The sequence below is a fragment of the Megalobrama amblycephala genome, linkage group LG16, assembly GCF_018812025.1.
Source record: "Megalobrama amblycephala isolate DHTTF-2021 linkage group LG16, ASM1881202v1, whole genome shotgun sequence".
Lineage (NCBI taxonomy): Eukaryota > Metazoa > Chordata > Actinopteri > Cypriniformes > Xenocyprididae > Megalobrama > Megalobrama amblycephala.
In genome coordinates this window covers 27,285,914-27,308,822 of record NC_063059.1, presented here as the reverse complement: position 1 = coordinate 27,308,822, position 22,909 = coordinate 27,285,914, and the positions used below count along the sequence as shown (strand labels likewise).

General features: G+C 35.6%; 2 protein-coding genes across 6 annotated transcripts; both read left to right on the top strand.

Annotated features, from left to right (window-relative positions):
- The first annotated feature begins 925 nt into the window (after positions 1-925).
- LOC125249369 (interferon-induced protein 44-like) lies at positions 926-5,836 on the top strand. 5 transcript variants are annotated; one of them, XM_048161655.1, is made up of 8 exons: positions 926-986; positions 2,896-2,986; positions 3,108-3,144; positions 4,419-4,620; positions 4,782-4,928; positions 5,097-5,199; positions 5,466-5,566; positions 5,648-5,836. In XM_048161655.1, exons 5-8 carry the CDS (start codon positions 4,842-4,844, stop codon positions 5,816-5,818), a joined length of 462 nt encoding a protein of 153 aa, XP_048017612.1. In that variant the 5' UTR covers positions 926-986; positions 2,896-2,986; positions 3,108-3,144; positions 4,419-4,620; positions 4,782-4,841; the 3' UTR covers positions 5,819-5,836. The 5 variants fall into 5 exon arrangements, with proteins under 5 accessions (XP_048017612.1, XP_048017607.1, XP_048017610.1 ...); XM_048161650.1 differs by having other exon boundaries at positions 5,028-5,199; XM_048161653.1 differs by lacking the exon at positions 4,419-4,620 and having other exon boundaries at positions 5,028-5,199.
- Positions 5,837-14,725: 8,889 nt separating this feature from the next.
- LOC125249368 (interferon-induced protein 44-like) lies at positions 14,726-19,061 on the top strand. Its single transcript, XM_048161649.1, has 7 exons — positions 14,726-14,910; positions 15,031-15,064; positions 16,356-16,560; positions 16,725-16,871; positions 16,975-17,146; positions 17,487-17,587; positions 17,676-19,061. The coding sequence occupies exons 1-7, from the start codon at positions 14,829-14,831 to the stop codon at positions 17,934-17,936; spliced, it is 1,002 nt and encodes a 333-aa protein (XP_048017606.1). The 5' UTR covers positions 14,726-14,828; the 3' UTR covers positions 17,937-19,061.
- The last annotated feature ends 3,848 nt before the right edge of the window (positions 19,062-22,909 follow it).

Sequence of the window (22,909 nt, the reverse complement as noted above, 5' to 3'; positions counted from 1 at the left end):
TGTTCTGCTGAAGTTGTGCATCAGGGTAAATGATGCATCAGTTGTGCATCAGGGTAAATGAATAATGACAATTTAATTGAACAAATGAACAATTTTTTTTAAAGGATTTGTGTTAAAGCAAGTGCTATTTTCATTTTGCTTAACTTCCTGTTTATAGGCTATTTATGATAGAATTCAGTTTGGGTCAGTTTCAGCCAATTTGTCAATGCCTTTTTTTTTCTTTTTTTTTTCTTTTTTTTTTTTTTTGTCTGTGCTTTAATAAATAGAAAATTATGTACCATAATTTATTTCTTCTTTATTTTTTCTCCATCTACTTAATTAATAGTTTGATATGTCTGTATAGCCTACATTTTATATATGCCACTAAAGATGTTAATTATGCATTTTTTAGCCTATGTAATGTTTTATTTGTTATATTGTAGAATTATAGCTGTAACCATTGCTGCAAATGTAAAATGGTATTGAAATTGTAGAATTACAGTAAATTGTTGTGTTCTTTCTGTTAAAATTTTATCCTAATTTTGAAACTGTAATATTGGTCTCCAAATTCCACTCCTACATTAGAATTGTTTTAATGACTGCATATAATCTGATCAATGTTTATTAATGTACTAATTTACTAATGCTCGGACAAACTCGGTTCGCTCGCTCACGGCGTTCACGTCGCTTTTGTCTAGTTTGGCGCCTCATAGCTTACTGCATCACCTGCATAAGGATAATGACAGGGAAGAGAAGAAATTGTTGAATAAAGTCATTCGTTTTGTTTTTGCGCACATAAAGTATTCTCGTTGCTTCATAAAATTAAGGTTGAACCACTGTAGTCATGTCAACTGTTTCAACAATGTCTTTACTACCGTTCTGGACCTTGAAAGTGTTGATTATATTGCTGTCTATGGACATGTCATATACCTGTTGGATTTCATCAAAAATCTTAATTTGTGTTCCGAAGATGAATGAAGGACTTACAGGTGTGGAGCGACATGACGGTGAGTAATTATGACAGAATTTTCATTTTTGGGTGAACTAAATTGGACTTTCCACTAGACTTCTTCCTCCTTTTGACATCTTTGGTGAACTCAAATTGTTGAAGTTATTTGAATTGCACTCATTATTTTCCTCATTGCTCTGCCTCATGGCCAACTAGTCACTGCATTGCTGGACTGGAATTCTCTGGTTTCCTTTTTGTACTCAACTTAACGAGCTGGAGCAGTATTCAGGCGGTACTCATGAACCTGTTAAGGAGACAGTAGGAGAAGCAAGAGCAGCAAAGAAAAACACAGAGCACACACAGAAAACAGGACCCGCTTAGTACACAAATAATTTAAAAATAAAATAAGTCCCTAAGGACATAATGGCAAGCTAAACAATTGCCTGTAGATCCACTTTTAGCAGCAATAACTTGAAGTAATCTTTTTCTGTATGACTTTATCAATTTCTTACATCATTCTGGAGGAATTTTGTCCCATTCATCTTTACAGTGTAGCTCCAGTTTATTGAGGTTTGTGTGAATTTGTCTGTGCACAGCTCTCGCCACAGCTTTTCAGTCAGGTTGAGGCCTGGACTTCACCATTGCAACACCTGGATTCTTTTTCAGCCATTCTGTTGTAGAATTGCTGATGATCTTCAGATCATTGTCTAATTGCATGACCCAGTTTTGGCCAAGCTTTAGCTGTTGGACGGATGTCCTCACCTTTGACTCTAGAAAACATTGGTATACAGAGGTAATTACTATAATAATAATAGCATAACCTGATATTGCTGAGTTCAACATGTTCCTGGGTCAACATTTTTGTTGATCCTGGAACAACATTCAAACCAACCAATCAGATTTGAAGGACAAGTTTACAGATTATGTCAAGTTTAGGCTAAAAATCATGAATTGGTGCTTCTACATCAGTGTTATTCATCTATCATTTCCCTCTGATTTCTGGGATAACTTATGGGTTGGGTTAGGTTTAGGGGTAGGAATAGGGTTAAGACTAAATTTTCAGACTAGAATGTTGTTCCAGGATCAACAAAATATGTTGACCCAGGAACGCATCTAACTCAGCAAATATCAGGACGTGCAATAATAATATGATATTAAAATTAATATGATAATTTCTTCCTTACATCTGCTATAATGCAATATGTTGTTAGTCTCGAGACTGCGTATATTAGTTAATAAATACGTGGATCCACTTTTGATAATAGGTTGTCCTGATGGACTAGTGGCAGCATTTTCGTTTAGCATGCAAGCGGTTCTGGGTTCTAATCCAATCCACCACTTTTTGAATCCCACCCGCAAATTACACCTATGACTGTACATATAAGGAAGTAGGAACAGGGAACTAGGAAACTCACAATAAAGACTAATAAAAGGACAAGGGTCATAGAAATGTTTCAATTTTAATCTTCTGTTGTGCCACAGTATAAATCTGAACTTGAACTCTCAGGAATATTTCAGAGATATTTCAGAGTTTCTGTCCAAATGAAATCCAATGCATACTAAACTTTGCACGGCAAAAATGTTTGTTTTTGTGTGTCCTCATTTTGCAATATGGTGTACATGAAAAGATATAAAATCACAATTTCTAGACATTTCCATGAATTTGAATGCACTAATGGTCTCTATGCATAATAACATGTTTGCTAATGTTATTAAAGTTATCATAGATTGTCATCCAAAATCTGCAAATAGTTGTGTAGGTGGGGATTTTGTTGTGTGGTATTTGGTTTGATTTGCATATGAATGTGTGACAAAGATGAATGTCAAACTGAAACTTAAAAAAAGTATAAAACTGGAATCTTGAGCCTCGACACTGGTCTTCAGAGCTGTGGTGAGTGAGAAACAAGTTGCTTTGTCTTTGTCTTCCATTTAAGGAGATATTAATGATATAGATATTCATGATTTAGGAGGAAAACAACACAAAAATGGAATAATCAAAATCAAAGTCTGCACCTGCAACTGTGTACACACCAACATATACACCACCACCAAACCCAGGTAAGAGGATCATTTAATTCCAGATACACAGTATAATATATTTGCATAAGCTGTATTAATATTTAATTGGGACAACATACATCACAGATTTTTTTTATATGATCTATGTTTTTTCTTCTAGAACTGGACAAACCTTTAACTGGAAAATTTAACTGGGAGTAAGTTGGTTGTTTACTACCTTAGACTGTCATTCATGATGTTGATTATTTTCTAATAATAAAATATCATGGATAATACTTATTTTCATCAAAAATATTGACTCATTCAAATGAATTTTAATTTCAAATAACTTTTTAATTCCCAGCTAAATGCTAAGATAAAATAAACAAAATCTCACATTTTAGCATATTCATCAATATACAAATATAAGAAAGAACAACTGATTATTAAAATAATAATAACCCAAACTTACCTAATGCACTTTCTGAATATTAAAATATAAGATATGTTTTGAAGTGCACTTAGTATTTTGGTAAGTTTTGAATATATTCAGACATAATCTTTTTTATTTTTAACTTTTATATTATTTGGATTAATTATTTATAAATTATACTCAGATGGACATTTTTTAATGTAACAATCAATTTACATCACAACAGCGCACATTAAAGTACTCAGTTTGAGTCAAGGAATAAATGGATTGTCTGAATGGAATCATTCCATATTATCCACACCGGCAGATAGTTAAGGAGTTATCTTTAAATCATGCCATAAATTAATTTAACAAAATTTAAGTTAGCCAGTTAGGAAATAACAATTGTCTGTGGCACAAATTTGGTGCCGTTGTACTGTGGCTGCCGTTGCATAATCCAAGTGGATGCTGCACACTGGTGGTGGTTGAGGAGAGACCCCTGATACAACTGTAAAGCATTTTGGGTGTACAGCAGTACATATGAAAGCGCTATATATATATGTCTCCATTCATTCATTCAAATCTTATTCTCAGCAGTCGGACCATCCTCTTGCACATCACAATTGTCTGATTGTTTTGTGACAAGCATGTTGCATTGTGGATGCATTATTCTGTTCTGTGTATTCTGCTGTATGCTGTACATTTTGACACATGTATTTACTGTATATAGCACTTAATATAATACAAATAGCTTCAAAACAGCTTTACAATGAAAATCAAGCAGCTTTACAGTAAAGAATCAGCAGTAGAGTCAATTCTCATATACAACTTCAGGTACAAGTACAACAAAGGAGCTCTACAGAGGACAATATATAATGCTTGTGAACGTAGTAGTTTCAGTTACAGCTACACCTATGAATTATACAGACTATTATTTGTTTTTGTGCATCAAATGAGCAACAGTGGCAAGATTATCTGACTATTCCATGCATACCCTGCAAAGTATTCACAAGATACTATAGAAATATTATGCCAGTATTGTATTCCATAGTGCACAGAATTGTCCTTTTGTTTTGATAGTCAGAAAGAAGCCCTGAAAAAGAAGCTAGAAGACTTCACTCTGGGTAATCCAGATGTAAAGAACATCAATATCCTGGTAGCTGGACAAATTAGAGCAGGAAAGTCCAGCTTTATTAACTCCATCGATAGTGCCTTTCAAGGACGGATCACCTCTAGAGCACCAGTTAGTTCATCTGCTGGTGGTTGTAGTTTCACAAAAAACGTATGTATTTGTCACTTATAAAGTAGTACAATATTTTTATAAGAAACACAGAGATGTCAGCTGACCTACTCTTAAGCATTGTAAGCATTTTAACTAATCATAGATTTCTTGGAAATTATTCACACATATTTGTGCTTCTATATTTTGGTATTCATTTTTAGCTCAAAGGATTCACCATCAGAAGTGGGAAAAAATCTTTGCCCTTCATCTTCAAGGATACAATGGGCTTAGAACCTGATCTATTGGCTGGGTCGCAAATAGAAGACATCATCAGTATTGTGCTTGGCCATGTGAAGGACGGCTATGAAGTAATAAACCACTGTATTAATTGTGAAAATAACATTTTAACAAAGTTTGTGTGCAATAGGTTTGACATCTAACATACTTTGCTGAATTTCCAATCTTAGTTCAAATTGAAGCAGACAATCTATTTTAAGGATGAACATTTCAACATGAACCCTACCCTCTCCGATCAGGCTTCCTGCCTGGTTTACGTCATAGCCGCAGATACAGTCCAGTTCACAGATGATAAACTTATTGCCAAGTTGAAGTGCATCCGCGAGAGAATCAGTGCTGAGGGTAAAACTGACACTGAATGTTTGATTATGATTTTTATTCATGAGTTCACATACATTACATTATATAAGAGAGAAGTGGGCATAAAGTAGGTTGGGTTTGTGTGTGTTTTTCAATGTGTAGGTGCACAAAATTCAGATACAGGCTGTTACAAGGCTCAACTTTTCTCCTTAATTATTTATATAACCCAGACAATGTGGGTCAGTTATATGTTTGCCTAACAACAAACTTGTTATAAATCCTTTACATTGCCTCTGCATTTGCTGTAGGGATTCCTCAAGTGGTTATCATGACCAAAGTGGATGAAGCATGTCCGCTGGTCAAACAAGATCTAAGGAATATATACACTAGCAAGAAGATCTATGAGAAGGTATGTGATATTGTCTAAAGACGTGTTTCTAATTTTTAAGCCAAATCTAATTTTCTGGTCTAACATTCTGATCCTGTCCAGATGGAGATGTGCAGTGCCAAAATAGGTGTGCCATTGTCAAACATCTTCCCAGTGAGGAACTACCATGATGAGATTGACACAGAGGATGACACTGATTTTCTGATACTGAAGGCACTTGAACAGATTGTTCAGATTGCCAATGTTAGATTGGAAATAATGAAAATAAAATGAAAAAAAAAAAAAAAAAAAGTACCACCAGGAGGTACATTACCTTTCAAAAACAGCAATTTATTATGGTCCCGCCCCCCACTTGAATGATAGGGTAAAGCCATGGCCAAAAGTTTTGGTGGTTCTCTGCAGTGGGTTGAGGTCTCAGAAACCCTCATTAGATGAACTGCTTGTTAAAAGTTTGCTGCTTCAGTTGTGGTGTTGATCCGATGCATTTTACATACAGTATTTGCAAAACACTTCATTGGCAAAAACAAACAAACAAACAAACAAAAAAGGACCTGTTTGAGGTCCTGGTAAAAAGTGATCAGCTAGCATAATTTCACGAATCACATCAGCACATGGGAAAGTGCAAACAAGTTCTGTTCTGTTGTTTAATTTAAAGAGCTATTTGAGTAGTCAAAGAAACATAAAGTACCTGATACATAAACCTTTGAAAATAAAATAATATTCTTAGGAGGGTTAATCTATCAGTTTTTGTTGAAGTATGGATAATTGTGAAATTTCACTGACATTTAAAATTACTCATCATGAAATAAGACTTCGATCATATCACCCACCAATAATCGTGTTAAATAATTATGATTTCAATATTGACCAAAATAATCGTATTTATGATTTTTGCCATAATTGAGCAGCCCTACATTTTGGTGATCAAAAATGTGTTTTAAGGGATACAATTATTTACTATATTTACTATTTTAAAGTGTCCCTACTTTCTAATAATGTCTTTAAAGATGCTCAAGTATTTTGGAGAGGTTATACTAAGACAAAATCTGAATACAATTTTTTACAGCAGTGGTGGGACAAGATAAAACCTACAGTCAGGGCCAGAATTGGGATCATTTTCAGCCCAAGAGTTTCATGCCTTAGACCGGCCCATTTTAGTTCACAACTGACTATAATGTGATTAAAACCTCATAGAAGTCTGCAATAGTGTACTGTTTTCTACGGCCTTGTAATTCATTGTATTTTTCAAAAATATCATCATTCCTGACTAGCTTAACATTAGCTTACCGGCCGACTCATTATCTTCATTTGTTTTACTCTCACTGGTTTTTGGTCACGTCAGTTAAAAATAAAATAAAAAAATGTAAGTAACCAAACAGATTTCGCACCCATTTACTACCATAGTAGGAAAAATAAATATTCTGGTAGTCAATGGGGGGTGAGATCTGTTTGGTTAGTAGTATTGTGTCCTTCTCATGAGTATTTAATAATTTTTGACTTTTCAGTCTGAGTTAAATTTCTTTTTTGGTTCATTTTGCCTGTAAAAGAAAACCTGCCTTATAATTCTGCACACCTGAATATAATATTCAGTAAATAAATATAATATTTCCAGCCTTCATGAACAATTATATATCACTTATAAATGATTAAAAACAATATTAATAGTAGTTATAAAGATTGATGTGGATTGGAATTGGTAAAATGTACTTGGAAAAAAAAATATGATCAGAAAATAAAATTGCCTAATAATTCTGCACACAGTGTATTTTAAATATGTCCTTACTACCTTTTTGCTATAATTTGCTGTCTATGAAGGAGTCAGAGAGTTCTTGGATTTCATCAAAAATATCTTAATTTGTGTTCCGAAGTTGATCGATGGTCTTATGGGTTTGGAACGACATAAGGGTGATTATTAATGACATAATTTCCATTTTTGGGTGAACTAACCCTTTAAATATATATATATATATATATATATATATATATATATATATATATATATTTTTTTTTTTTTTTCACATTTTAAGGTTGCACTTTATTTCGATAGTCCACTTTAGACATTCTACTAAATATATAAGTAACTTTGCAACTACACGTCAACTAACTCTCATTAGAGTATTAGTAGACTGTTAGATTAAAGGGTTAGTTCACAAAAATGAAAATCACCCTCATGTCGTTCCAAACCTGTAAAACTTTCGTTCATCTTCTGAACAAAAATGAAGATCTTTTTGGTGAAATCTTAGAGCTTTCTGTCCCTCAACAAGGAAAATAGAAATTCTGAATGAAAAACCTGTGGCAGCTGGCCAATAGAGGGCACTAGAGCACTGCCTTTCCTGAGCCTCCAAGTGTTACTCACTGCAGAGTCTATGATGGCCAGCTTCTCCTCTCTGGGCGACCAGTGGGGTGGAGAGATAGAGTTGTGGGTAGAGTTAGGGTGAAGTAGTACATTCGCTCCTCCTCACTGGACGTTAGCTCCCCCTTGCTAGATGTCCAGGGAGGGGGAGCTAACATAAGCTCCACCCATTTGCTCTGCAGTGAGCACCTTTTCAAAATGTATATTATATCCTCTAACCCTAACCATAAACCTACCCATCACTTTCTGCATTTTTAGACTTTCAAAAAACATCACTTAGTATGATTCATAAGCTGTTGTCCTCATGGGGACCAAAAAAATGTTACCACAAGGATTTCGGACATTGCCATCTGGATATTTTGTCACCATAACATAGGGTATACTACCTGAACCACACACACACACACACACACACACACACACACACACACACACACACACACACACACAATATAATAATAGTAATAATATTAATAATAAAGCACCTTAACTTCCCTGATGGTCAGCTTTTCTCACAATTCACTGTTCGGCTCTTTTTAAGTGAAACTTCATAAATATTGCAGTCTGTGTTGAGAAGAGAACTGTTGGCCAATTGATGGAGTTGTCACTGTAAAGCAGACTCTTAAATTGGAAAAAAAGTGTAAAAACTGTTAAAATGCAAGGAAAGGCAATGAAGTTAGAAATGTAACAAGTTTCATTTAGGGTTAGTTCACCCAAAAATGAAAATTCTGTCATTAATTACTCACCCTCACGTTGTCCCAAATACATAAGACCTTCGTTCATCTTCGGAACTCAAATTAAGATATTTTTGATGAAATCTGAGAGCTATCTGACTCATCCATAGACAGCAGTATAATCAACACTTTCAAGGTCCAAAAAGGTACTAAAGACAATGCTAAAACAGTCGACAGTGGTTCAACCTTAATTTTATGAAGTGACGAGAATACTTTTTATGTTCTGAAGATGAACAAAGGTCTTACAGGTGTGGGACGACATGAGGGTGAGTAATTAATGGTAGAAGTTTTGTTTTTGGGGAAATAACTCTTTAATTATGGGACTTTCTGTTGGACTTCTTCCTCCTTTTAACACCTTTGGTGAAATCTTCTTTATCTTCTATCAAATTCTCCAAATTGTTCAAATTATTTGAATTGCACTCATTCTTTTCCTCATTGCTCTGCCTCATGGGCAGCTAGTCACTGCATTGCTGTTTTGTTGTTTTAATTAAGTATTGTCCACGTCAACAGAGATTAATGCCATTATGTTAAGACAATGAAGTTTAGCTAATCAAATCAAGTTTGCACTTGAGTTTGAAGAACCACAGTATAGTCAAGAATAAGCATGAGGAGATCTGTCAAAAATGAACCATACTGAAGATGTTGTTTGTTGTCTGTATGTTTTTGTTTTGTTTTTTCCCTGAATAGCCTAATTACACTGTCTTTTTCCCTGAATAATTACATAGCTTGACAGTACTGCACAGGTTTACATGTGCCTAGCACATCACAGCTGACTACATGTTTGTTATTCTCCATTTGGAGGTGTGTTCTGAGCAACCATGAGGAAATTGATTCACATGCAGATACAGATGTTCTGATTCTGAGGGCATTAACCCATACTGTGCACATGGCAAATGATGCACTGAGAGTGAAGAACAAGGAAAATAGAAATTCAGAATGAAAACCTGTGGTGGCTGGCCAATAGAGGGCGCTAGACCACTGCCTTTCCTGAGCTACACACACACACACACACACACACACATAATAGTAATAATATTAATAATAAAGCACCTTAACTTCCCTGATGGTCAGCTTTTCTCACAATTCACTCCTCGCTTATTGTGTATAGTGTTCGGCTCTTTTTAAGTGAAACTTCATAAATATTGCAGTCTGTGTTGAGAAGAGAACTGTTGGCCAATTGATGGAGTTGTCACTGTAAAGCAGACTCTTAGATTGGAAAAAAAGTGTAAAAACTGTTAAAATGCAAGGAAAGGCAATGAAGTTAGAAATGTAACAAGTTTCATTTAGGGTTAGTTCACCCAAAAATGAAAATTCTGTCATTAATTACTCACCCTCACGTCGTCCCAAATACATAAGACCTTCGTTCATCTTCGGAACTCAAATTAAGATATTTTTGATGAAATCTGAGAGCTATCTGACTCATCCATAGACAGCAGTATAATCAACACTTTCAAGGTCCAAAAAGGTACTAAAGACAATGCTAAAACAGTCGACAGTGGTTCAACCTTAATTTTATGAAGTGACGAGAATACTTTTATGTTCTGAAGATGAACAAAGGTCTTACAGGTGTGGGACGACATGAGGGTGAGTAATTAATGGTAGAAGTTTTGTTTTTGGGGAAATAACTCTTTAATTATGGGACTTTCTGTTGGACTTCTTCCTCCTTTTAACACCTTTGGTGAAATCTTCTTTATCTTCTATCAAATTCTCCAAATTGTTCAAATTATTTGAATTGCACTCATTCTTTTCCTCATTGCTCTGCCTCATGGGCAGCTAGTCACTGCATTGCTGTTTTGTTGTTTTAATTAAGTATTGTCCACGTCAACAGAGATTAATGCCATTATGTTAAGACAATGAAGTTTAGCTAATCAAATCAAGTTTGCACTTGAGTTTGAAGAACCACAGTATAGTCAAGAATAAGCATGAGGAGATCTGTCAAAAATGAACCATACTGAAGATGTTGTTTGTTGTCTGTATGTTTTTGTTTTGTTTTTTCCCTGAATAGCCTAATTACACTGTCTTTTTCCCTGAATAATTACATAGCTTGACAGTACTGCACAGGTTTACATGTGCCTAGCACATCACAGCTGACTACATGTTTGTTATTCTCCATTTGGAGGTGTGTTCTGAGCAACCATGAGGAAATTGATTCACATGCAGATACAGATGTTCTGATTCTGAGGGCATTAACCCATACTGTGCACATGGCAAATGATGCACTGAGAGTGAAGAACAAGGAAAATAGAAATTCAGAATGAAAACCTGTGGTGGCTGGCCAATAGAGGGCGCTAGACCACTGCCTTTCCTGAGCTACACACACACACACACACACACACACATAATAGTAATAATATTAATAATAAAGCACCTTAACTTCCCTGATGGTCAGCTTTTCTCACAATTCACTCCTCGCTTATTGTGTATAGTGTTCGGCTCTTTTTAAGTGAAACTTCATAAATATTGCAGTCTGTGTTGAGAAGAGAACTGTTGGCCAATTGATGGAGTTGTCACTGTAAAGCAGACTCTTAGATTGGAAAAAAAGTGTAAAAACTGTTAAAATGCAAGGAAAGGCAATGAAGTTAGAAATGTAACAAGTTTCATTTAGGGTTAGTTCACCCAAAAATGAAAATTCTGTCATTAATTACTCACCCTCACGTCGTCCCAAATACATAAGACCTTCGTTCATCTTCGGAACTCAAATTAAGATATTTTTGATGAAATCTGAGAGCTATCTGACTCATCCATAGACAGCAGTATAATCAACACTTTCAAGGTCCAAAAAGGTACTAAAGACAATGCTAAAACAGTCGACAGTGGTTCAACCTTAATTTTATGAAGTGACGAGAATACTTTTTATGTTCTGAAGATGAACAAAGGTCTTACAGGTGTGGGACGACATGAGGGTGAGTAATTAATGATAGAAGTTTCGTTTTTGGGGAAATAACTCTTTAATTATGGGACTTTCTGCTGGACTTCTTCCTGCTTTTAACATCTTTGGTGAAATCTTCTTTATCTTCTATCAAATTCTCCAAATTGTTCAAATTATTTGAACTGCATTGCTGTTTTGTTGTTTTAATTAAGTATTGTCCACGTCAACAGAGATTAATGCCACTATGTTAAGACAATGAAGTTTAGCTAATCAAATCAAGTTTGCACTTGAGTTTGAAGAACCACAGTATAGTCAAGAATAAGCATGACGAAATCTGTCAAAAATGAACCATACTGAAGATGTTGTTTGTTGAATAGCCTAATTGCACTGTCTTTTTCCCTGAATAATTACATAGCTTGACAGTACTGCACAGGTTTACATGTGCCTAGCACATCACAGCTGACTACATGTTGATGATATTCTAATTATATGACCAGCACCTGTAAAACATTGCTGCAAACACCTTAACTTCCCTGATGGTCCACTACTCTAATGCGTCGTGCTGCTCACATGATCATCTTTGGCCAATACTGAGTCGGCATTCGGATGTAAACACGGAAACCTTCACTGTGCTTACTGCATCACCTGCTTAAGGATAATGACAGTAAAGAGAAGAGATTGTTTAATAAAGTCAAGGTTAAATCACTGCAGACATGTCGACTGTTTCAACAATGTCTTTATACCTTTCTGGACCTTGATAGTTTTGATTATACTGCTGTCTATGGACGAGTCAGATATCTATTGGATTTCATCAAAAATATCTTAATTTGTGTTCCGAAGATGAACAAAGGACTTACAGGTGTGGAGCAACATGAGGGTGAGTAATTATGACAGAATTTTCATTTTTGGGTGAACTAAATTGGACTTTCCACTAGACTTCTTCCTCCTTTTGACTCCTTTTGTCAAATTGTTTGTTATTTGAATTATTTTCCTCATTGCTCTGCCTCATGGCCTAGTTACTGCATTGCTAGACTGGAATTCTTTGGGTTCCACTGTACTCAACTTGACGAGCTGAAGCAGTATTCAGGAAGAGCTGAAGCTGTACTCATAAGCCTGTCAAGCAGACAGCAGGAGGAGCAAGAGCAACAAAGAAAAACACAGACCACATACAGAAAAACAGGACCCACTTGTTTATCCACAATAATTTAAAAATAAAAAAATAAGACCCTACCTAAGGACAAAATGGCAAGCTAAACAGTTGCCTGTAGATCCACTTTTAGCAGCAATAACTTGAAGTAATCGTTTTCTACATGACTTTATCAATTTCTCACATCATTCTGGGGGAATTTTGGCCCATTCTTCTTTACAATGTAGCTCCAGTTTATTGAGGTTTGTGTGAATTTGTCTGTGCACAGCTCTCGCCACAGCTTTTCAGTCAGGTTGAGGTCTGGACTTCACCATTGCAACACCTTGATTCTTTTCTTTTTCAGCCATTCTGTTGTAGAATTGCTGGTGATCTTCAGATCATTGTCTAATTGTATGACCCAGTTTTGGCCAAGCTTTAGCTGTCAGATGGATGTCCTCACCTTTGACTCTAGAAAACCTTGGTATACAGAGAAGTTGATGGTCCACTCAATGACTGTGAGGTGCCCAGGACCAATGGCTACAAAACAAGCCTAAAATAATCAGCCCTACACCCACATGATTGACTTTTGGTATATGAGGTGTTTGTGCTGATATGATGTTTTTGGTTTTCATCAAACTTGACACTTTGCATTATGGCCAAACATCTCCACTTTGGTCTTGTCTGTCCAAAGGACTTTGTTCCAGAAGTCTTGTGGTTTGTTCAAATGCAAACCTAAGTTAGACCTAAGTCGTGCTGCCATGTTTTTTTTTGAGAGGAGAGACTTTCTCCTGAAAACCCTTCCAAACATGCCATACTTCCGTTCCATCTTTTTCTAATTGTACTGTCATTAACTTTATCATTTAACATGTTAACTGAGGCCTGTAGAGTCTGAGGTGTAGCTCTTGGGCTGTCTGGAATTTCTCTGACCATTACACGGTCTGATCTCGGGGTGAAATTGCTGGGACGTCCACTCATGGGAGGATTGGTTTTGAATGTTTTCCACTTGTGAATAATCTTCCTCATTGTAAATGATGGACTTCAAATTGTTTTGAAATGGCCTTATAACTGTTCCCAGATTTATGGCAGCACCAATTGCTTGTCTTTCCTCCTTGGCATTATCAAACTGCCAGAACTTCAGCTTTTATAGAGGTGATAACTTGCTTAGCAGACATTCGATTAGCAGTGCCTGTCTGTTACTTACCCTCTTAAATTTCAAATTACTGTTAACAGTAAAGGTGTCCTAAGTTTGTCACCCATGGCTTTTCCATTTTGGCTTTCTTTTGCTAAACAAATAATGACACGGTGTGATATGTCATGTGTTGTTTTTGAGGATTTATTTTGCAAATTTTAAGACCTGCCAATGACCAGATGATTTTTTATTATGCCCTGATACAGAAAACCATGGCATTCAATAGGAGGTTCTAACTTGATGCATGACTGTACACAGTGGCATAACTTTGTTTTAAAAAGTGGCTGGGACAGGAATGTGTATGTATGTGTGTGTGTAGTCTTGAAAGTATGCACATTAGTTAATAAATACGTGGATCCACTTTTGATAATAGATTGTCCTGATGGACTAGCGGCAGCATTTTCGCTTAGCATGCAAGAGGTTCTGGGTTCTAATCGAATCCACCACTTTCAAAAAGTGCCTATGACACAAATTGCGCCTATGACTGTACATATGAGGAAGTAGGAACAGGGAAGGGTCATAGAAATGTTTCAGTTTTAATCTTGTTTTTTGCCTCAGTGTAAAACTTGATCTCTCAGAAATATTTCAGAGAAACGTGATGAAATGTTTAATTTTGTGTGTCCTCATTTTGAAATATATGTGTGCATGAAAAGATATAAAATCAAAATTTCCATACATTTCCATGAATTTGAATGCACTAATGGTCTCTATGCATTATAAAATGTTTGCTAATGTTATTAAAGTTATTATAGATTGTCATCCAAAAACTTCAAGTAGTTGTGTAGGTGGGGATTTTGGTGTGTGGTATTTGGTTTGATTTGCATATGAATGTGTGATAAAGATGAACGTCAAACTGAAACTTAAAAAAAGTATAAAACTGGAATCTTGAACCTCGACACTGGTCTTCAGAGCTGTGGTGAGTGAGAAACAAGTTGCTTTGTCTTTGTCTTTCATTTTAAGGAGATATTGCTGATTTAGATTTTCATGATTTAGGAGGAAAACAACACAAAAAATGGGATCATCTGGATCAACGTCCTCACCTGCACCTGCGTACACACCAACGCGATCATATACACCACCACCACCAAACCCAGGTAAGAGGATCGTTTAATTCCAGATACACAGTATAATATATTTGCATAAGCTGTATTAATATTTAATTGGGAGAACATACATCACAGATTTTTTATATGATCTATGTTTTTTTTTCCTAGAACTGGACAAACCTTTTAGAAAATTTAACTGGAAGTAAGTTGGTTGTTTACTATCCTAGACTGTCATTCATGATGTTGATTATTTTCTAATAATATAATACCATGGATAATACTTATTTTAATCAAAAATATTGACTCATTCAAATAAATTTTAATTTCAAATAACTTTTTAATTCCCAGCTAAATGCTAAGATGAAATAAATTAACTCTCACATTTTAGCATATTTATCAGTATACAAACATAAGAAAGAACTGATTATTAAAATAATAATAACCCAAACTTACCTAATGCACTTTCTGAATATTAAAATATAAGATATGTTTTGAAGTGCACTTAGTATTTTGGTAAGTTTTGAATATATTCAGACATAATCTTTTTTATTTTTAACTTTTATATTATTTGGATTAATTATTCATTAATTATTCTCAGATGGACATTTTTTAATGTAACAATCAATTTACATCACAACAGCGCACATTAAAGTACTCAGTTTGAGTCAAGGAATAAATGGATCGTCTGAATGGAATCATTCCGTATTATCCACACCGGCAGATACTTAAGGAATTATCTTTAAATTATGCCATAAATTAATTTATCAAAATTTAAGTTCATTCTGAATTGCTGGTTATATAGCCATTTAGGAAATAACAACTGTCTGTGGCACAAATTTGGCACTGTTGTACTGTGGCTGCCGTTGCACAATCCAAGTGGATGCTGCACACTGGTGGTGGTTGAGGAGAGACGCCTGATACAACTGTAAAGCATTTTGGGTGTACAGCAGTACATATGAAAGCGCCATATAAATGTCTCCATTCATTCATTCAAATCTTATTCTCAGCAGTCGGACCATCCTCTTGTCTGATTGTTTTGTGACAATGTTTTGAAGTCAAGCATGTTGCATTGTGGATGAATTTTTCTGTTCTGTGTATTCTGTTGTATGCTGTACATTTTAACACATGTATTTACTGTATATAGCACTTAATATAATACAACTAGCTTCAAAACAGCTTTACAATGAAAATCAAGCAGCTTTACAGTAAAGAATCAGCAGTAGAGTCAATTCACACATACAACTTCAGGTACAAGTACAACAAAGGAGCTCTACAGAGGACAATATATAATGCTTGTGAATGTAGTAGTTTCAATTACAGCTTCACCGATTAATTATACAGACTATTATTTGTTTTTGTGCATCAAATGAGCAACAGTGGCAAGATTATCTGACTATTCCATGCATACCCTGCACAGTATTCACATGATACTATAGAAATATTATGTCAGTATTGTATTCCATAGTGCACAGAATTGTCTTTTGTTTTTATAGTCAGAAAGAAGCCCTGAAAAAGAAGCTAGAAGACTTCACTCTGGGTAATCCAGATGTAAAGAAAGTCAATATCCTGGTAGCTGGACAAATTGGAGCAGGAAAGTCCAGCTTTATTAACTCCATCGATAGTGCCTTTCAAGGACGGATCTGCTCTAGAGCACCAGTTAATTCATCTGGTGGTGACAGTCATAGTTTCACAAAACACGTAGGTATTTGTCAGCTATAAAGTAGTACAATATTTTATAAGAAACACAGAAATGTCAGCTGACCTACTCTTAAGCATTGTAAGCATTTTAAGTAATCGTATGAAGATTTCTTGGAAATTATTCACGCATATTTGTGCTTCTATATTTTGGTATTCATTTTTAGCTCAAAGGATTCACCATCAGAAGTGGGGAAAAATCTTTGCCCTTCGTCTTCAAGGATGTAATGGGCTTAGAACCTGATAACTTGGCTGGGTCGCACATAGAAGACATCATCAGTATTGTGCTTGGCCATGTGAAGGACGGCTATGAAGTAATAAACCGCTGTATTAATTGTGAAAATAACATTTTAACAAAGTTTGTATGTGTGCAATAGGTTTGACATCTAACATACTTTGCTGAATTTCCAATCTTAGTTCAAAGAGAAGCAGACACTCTCTTTTAAGGATGAACATTTCAACATGAACCCTACCCTCTCCGATCAGGCTTCCTGCCTGGTTTACGTCATAGCAGCAGATACAGTCCAGTTCACAGATGATAAACTTATTGCCAAGTTGAAGTGCATCCGCGAGAGAATCAGTGCTAAGGGTAAAACTGACACTGAAAGTTTGATTATGATTTTTATTCATAAGTTCACATACATTACATTACATTAAAGTCGGCATAAAGTAGGTTGGGTTTGTGTGTGTTTTTCAGTGTGTAGGTGCACAAAATTCAGATAAAGGCTGCATTGTAATGCCAAGTGCAAACAGTGCATGTTACAAGGCTCAACTTTTCTCCTTAATTATTTATATAACCCAGACAATGTATGTGGGTCAGTTATGTAGAAATGTATATACCTTTCAACAAACTGCCACAAATGTGCTCAATTTTGTTGAGGAAAAAAACTTGTTCTAAAACCTTTACATTGCCTCTGCATTTGCTATAGGGATTCCTCAAGTGGTTATCATGACCAAAGTGGATGAAGCATGTCCACTGGTCAAAAATAATCTAAGGAAGATATACACTAGCAAGAAGATCAAAGAGAAGGTATGTGATATCATCCAAAGACATACATGTGTTTCTAATTTTCCAAGCCAAATCTAATGTTCTGATCTAACATTCTGCTCCTGTCCAGATGGATTTGTGCAACACCAAAATAGGTTTGCCATTGTCAAACATCTTCCCAGTGAAGAACTACCATGATGAGATTGACACAGAGGATGACGTTGATGCTCTGATACTGAAGGCAATTGAACAGATTGTTCAGATTGCCAATGATAAATTGGTAGATGTAATGGAAGATGAAATGAAAAAAAAGGAAGAGAAAAAGGAAAAGGAAGATAAAATGAAAAAAATGGAAGATGCAATGAAAAAAACACATATACAATATTGTTAATTCATTTGGAGTGGGTCATTCTTTCAATACATTTTCTTTATCATAGGGAGCATAATTTTAGGAAGATCGTTTATAAAATGACTAAGATTATGATTTGTGTTTAGTTTTACAAATATGGGGCAGTTCAAAGTTAATGAAAATCTGGCACTTAAAATCTAATGTAAAAATTTGAATCTTTTTAGGAAAAGAAAAGTTATGTAAAATCTTTCTACATTTAACAACATTAAAACTATTAAATTACATAAATAATATGGGACTAATGCACAGACACTCTTGTATTTTAGATTATTTAAAACATTTATGAACAAAATAACTTTTGCTTAATGAGATCTGATGAATAAATCCTATTTAATCTTGAATTGTATATTTTTCTTGACAATACATGTATTCAGCCTGTACTAAAACAGTGAATTGGGGTATCTGGAGCAATGGGATTGAGAGAAAGCATAACTTTCTTGAAATTCATGTTGAAATATATTGTCTTCTGTAGATGTTTTGAGGATTTTTTACTTCAATTAATTAATCTATCAGTTTTTGTTGAAGTATGGATAATTGTGAAATTTCACTGACAATTAAAATTACTCATCATGAAATAAGACTTTGATCATATCACCCACCAATAATCGTGTTAAATAATCATGATTTCAGTATTGACCAAAATAATCGTATTTATGATTTTTGCCATAATTGAGCAGCCCTACATTTTGTTGATCAAAGATGTGTTTTAAGGGATACAATTATTTACTATAGGGGGAATTTAAACATGTTGTATCTTTTAGAAGACAAGTTCAAATGATTCTTAAATAGAGTGCTGAATTGAACTTGGTGTTTAAGTTTAAAGTTAATGAGTTTGATTATACTGTGCATGTAACATCAGAAACGGCTGACATCTGTTAGGGTTGAAAGCAGAGCTCTTTATCGGATAATACCGATAAAGTATTACGGTTCATCACGATACCTTGGAATGGCAGTTAAGTGATGTTAATTTATATCTTTGAAAAGGATTTATTTCCAGGTAAAACTATACTCAACATGTGCCCTCATTTATTCAAAATGTGTCTCATTTATATTGTTAACTATGTTCTGAATAAACTACTTTGTACTTTGATTCTTTACACATTTTCTCTCACATAGCCTACCTGACTGAAAGGGCTCATTATGTGGGTCATTATGCAGGTCTTTGTCTTCTCGGGTGTGAATCACAGCATTATTAAGGATTATTCATGCCTCCACGCATACTGTCTTTCTTGACAAAAAATGTCTTACAAAATTTAAATCAATATATTGTATATGAAAGAGTAGGCAGGATCATTTTTACATCATTTTGAAGCAAAAACTCTAGTCTACAACCTCTAATACCCATATTTAGTATTTGTTTTGTGACTGTATTTCAAGTTTTTTGTTTTTCAATAACCATGCATAAATGTTATTCCCTCAAAAATACAAACTGTAAAAAAAATGCTTTGATTTTTGAAAATGGTAAAGAGTCTGGCAGCAGAGTTTCCAGATGGATTTTGCATCATTTCACAAAATTACATGCAAAAACTGTAAAAAATACAGAGCAGACTTTACAGTCAAAATTCATTAAAGGTGCCCTAGAACCCTTTTTCACAAGATGTAATATAAGTCTATGGTGTCCCCTGAATGTGTCTGTGAAGTTTCAGCTCAAAATACCCCATAGATTTTTTATTATTACATTTTTTAACTGCCTATTTTGGGGCATAATTAGAAATGCGCCGATTCTGTGCATGCTCGCCCTTTAAATGCTCGCGCTTCCCGTCCCCAAGCTCGCAACTCATTTTATCTTCCTTCAAGATGATTCTATTGAGCAAAAGGAACAAAACATAAGAAAACAGAAAGAGGAATTTGGGTTGCGAATGGAAATTGCTGCAACTATGGCAAACAGAAAGTACTTAAGGGCTCCAATGTGCAAACTGTTAAAAGTGATGTGACACATCATTCTGATGGAATAAATTCTTATGTTGATAAAGGACAACAGACAACCCAAAACCTTAATGCTGATGCAAAATCATTTATTCCAGCTCCTCAAATGGTTTCTTCAGGTGCAAATGCAAACAAGAGGAACATTTCTCAAATAATTTACCCCAGACAATTCCAAACTCAAGTCAGCCAGGTAATGTGAATGTAAGTGCCCATGTATGGAAGCAGTTACAGTGCTGGTTTAGGAAATACTGATCAAATTTTCCATATCACGAATAAACAAAATGAAATTACATTTTTGCTGGTTCAACAACAGTGTCTGTCATCTTTGCCTAAAAGGGAAATCCAGGTGTTTGATGGCAACCCATTGCAATATCACTCCTTTATGAAATCTTTTGAAAGTGGTGTGGAGAGTAAAACTGAAAGCCCAAGTGATCGCTTATACTTTCTTGAACAGTACACCAGGAGTCATCCAAAGGAGATTAAAGAGTAAAGAGTTGCCAGCATATGCCTGCAGATCATGGGTATTTAAGGGCCAAGGCTTTACTACAAGAGTGTTTTGGTGATCAGTACAAAATTGTGTCTGCCTATATGGAAAAGGCTCTCTTTCGTGCAAACATTAAAAGTGAAGATCTCCGAGCTTTACAAGATTATAGTTTGTTCTTAAGAAGCTGTTGTAACTACATGGAAAACATTCAGCATTTGCGTGAGATGGATACGCCCTCTAATATGTTGACTGTAGTGAAAAAATTGGCATACAAATTATGAGAGAAATGGAGATCAGAGGTCTGCGAATTGCAGGAAGCTGTCAATCAAAAAGCTACCTTCAGCGACATTGTTAACTTTGTTGAAAGACAATAATGACTGATCCAGTTTTTGGAAACATACAGGATGTCCCGACTTTAACTGGAAATAAATCAGTGAACAAAGGCAGTCTTATCTTATAACTAAAAGAAGCAGTTTTGCTACTACTGTTACAGCAATGGAAAGGAAATCAGAAACTGGAACTAATAGAAAAGAATCAGTTTCACTTACCAACAAGAGTTGTTTGTTTTGTTAACGTGAACACACTTTGGAATTGTGCCCTCTATTGGAAAAGAAGAGTCATGGTGAAAAGATTTCATTCTTAGTCAAGTCAAGTCACCTTTATTTATATAGCGCTTTTTACAATGCAGATTGTGTCAAAGCAGCTTTACATTGATAACTGGTACATAATTTGGCTGCACAGCAGCTCTTAAATAATAGTGTCAATGCAGGCAGATCAGAAGCACTGTTGAATAAATGTCAAGAATACTATTGAATATCAAATGTCAAGTGTCCCCAACTAAGCAAGCCAAAGGCAACAGCGGCAAGGAACCCAAACTCTATCAGGTGACATCAGGTGGCAAACAAGTGGCAAATATGTGTTAAAATGGAGAAAAAAAAACCTTGGGAGAAACCAGGCTTAGTCGGGGGGCCAGTTCTCCTCTGGTGAACAGTGCTTTGTTACAGGTTGCTATCATAAGTCTGATAGGATCGCAACAAATCAAAGTATTTATTTCAGTTCCATCCAGTTGAGGATCGTATTCATCACGCCGGTATGGACGGTCTGTTGAGGAACTGTGGCACTGGCTGTCGTGTTGATGATGTCTTCACAATGGATGATCTAGTCGACTCGATCTCTGCTGATACTTCAGGGCTGCGTTATGGTCATGTCCAGTTGAGGATCGTATTCATCACGCCGGTATGGACGGTCTGTTGAGGAACTGTGGCACTGGCTGTCGTGTTGATGATGTCTTCACAATGGATGATCTAGTTGACTCGATCTCTGCTGATACTTCAGGGCTGCGTTGTGGACGTGTCAAGGCGCAGGTCCTTGGTCTCAACTGGATACGGCCCAGATCCGGTTGACTACGGTAAACCTCGGGATAAACAGAAAGACTAATATTAGCATAGATACCATTCTTTTTCTGATGTAACGAGTACATCTGGTGTTATAGGAAGTGTTCCCGGTTCCGGCTGACCTAATTTATGCAACCTAATAATCCTTTAATGGATTTGAAAATATAAATTGATAATGTGTTATGTGTATGCCAGGTTAAAGAGATGTGTTTTTAGTCTAAATTTAAACTGACAGAGTGTGTCTGCTTCCCGAACAATGCTAGGAAGATTGTTCCAGAGTTTAGGTGCTAAATAGGAGAAGGATCTACCGCCTGCAGTTGATTTTGATATTCTAGGTATTATCAGCTGGCCTGAATTCTGAGATTGCAATAAACGTGAAGGACTATAATGTATTAAGAGCTCACTTAGGTACTGGGGAGCTAAACCATTTAGTGCTTTGTAAGTAATTAACAAGATTTTAAAATCTATACGATGTTTAACAAGAAGCCAATGCAGTGATGACAGAACTGGGCTAATATGGTCATACTTCCTAGTTCTAGTAAAAGAGAATGTCATACTTCCTAGTTCTAGTAAAAGAGAATGGCATTTGTTTTGGCTGTATGTGTACAGGGCACATCAGTAAAGTTTGTAGAAATCGCCTTTCATGCAAAGTGTGTAATCTTAAACACCCTAGTATACTTCACACCTATTCAAGAGAAAATGTGACCGATTCAAAGCAAGCGAGGAAACAAATGGACACCGTAATGGGCATAGCTCCTGAATCTGTCGATTCCAGTGGATATATTGGGGCTGGTGAATACGAATGTTCTTGTAACTTTCTATTGTTCCTGTGCAAGTGAACTCTAAAAAAGGAAATAAGACTGTGATTAGTTATGCTTTTCTGCACCAAGGTAGCACAGCAGTGTTTTGTACATCTAGACTGATGAATAGACTTGGTCTTTTGGGTAAAAGGACTAATATTCTCTTACGTACCATGGGTCAGGAGAAAGTTACAACTACCCATGTTGTTTCTGGGTTAGAGGTAGCTGGTTTGAATGAAGAAGAATTTTGGGAGTTACCTGATGCTTATACACAAGAGACTATGCCTGTGCATAGTGGAAACATTCAAAAGCAAAAGGACTTGCAGGGATGGCCATATTTGAAATGTGAAT

Bases quoted from the DNA above. Each gene is read 5' to 3' on its own strand.
- LOC125249369 (XM_048161653.1), top strand. From the start codon at position 4,842: ATGGGCTTAGAACCTGATCTATTGGCTGGGTCGCAAATAGAAGACATC. The intron at 4,929-5,027 runs GTAATAAACCAC...TTCCAATCTTAG, and splicing joins ATGTGAAGGACGGCTATGAA to TTCAAATTGAAGCAGACAAT. The intron at 5,200-5,465 runs GTAAAACTGACA...CATTTGCTGTAG, and splicing joins CGAGAGAATCAGTGCTGAGG to GGATTCCTCAAGTGGTTATC.
- LOC125249368 (XM_048161649.1), top strand. From the start codon at position 14,829: ATGGGATCATCTGGATCAACGTCCTCACCTGCACCTGCGTACACACCA. The intron at 16,872-16,974 runs GTAATAAACCGC...TTCCAATCTTAG, and splicing joins ATGTGAAGGACGGCTATGAA to TTCAAAGAGAAGCAGACACT. The intron at 17,147-17,486 runs GTAAAACTGACA...CATTTGCTATAG, and splicing joins CGAGAGAATCAGTGCTAAGG to GGATTCCTCAAGTGGTTATC.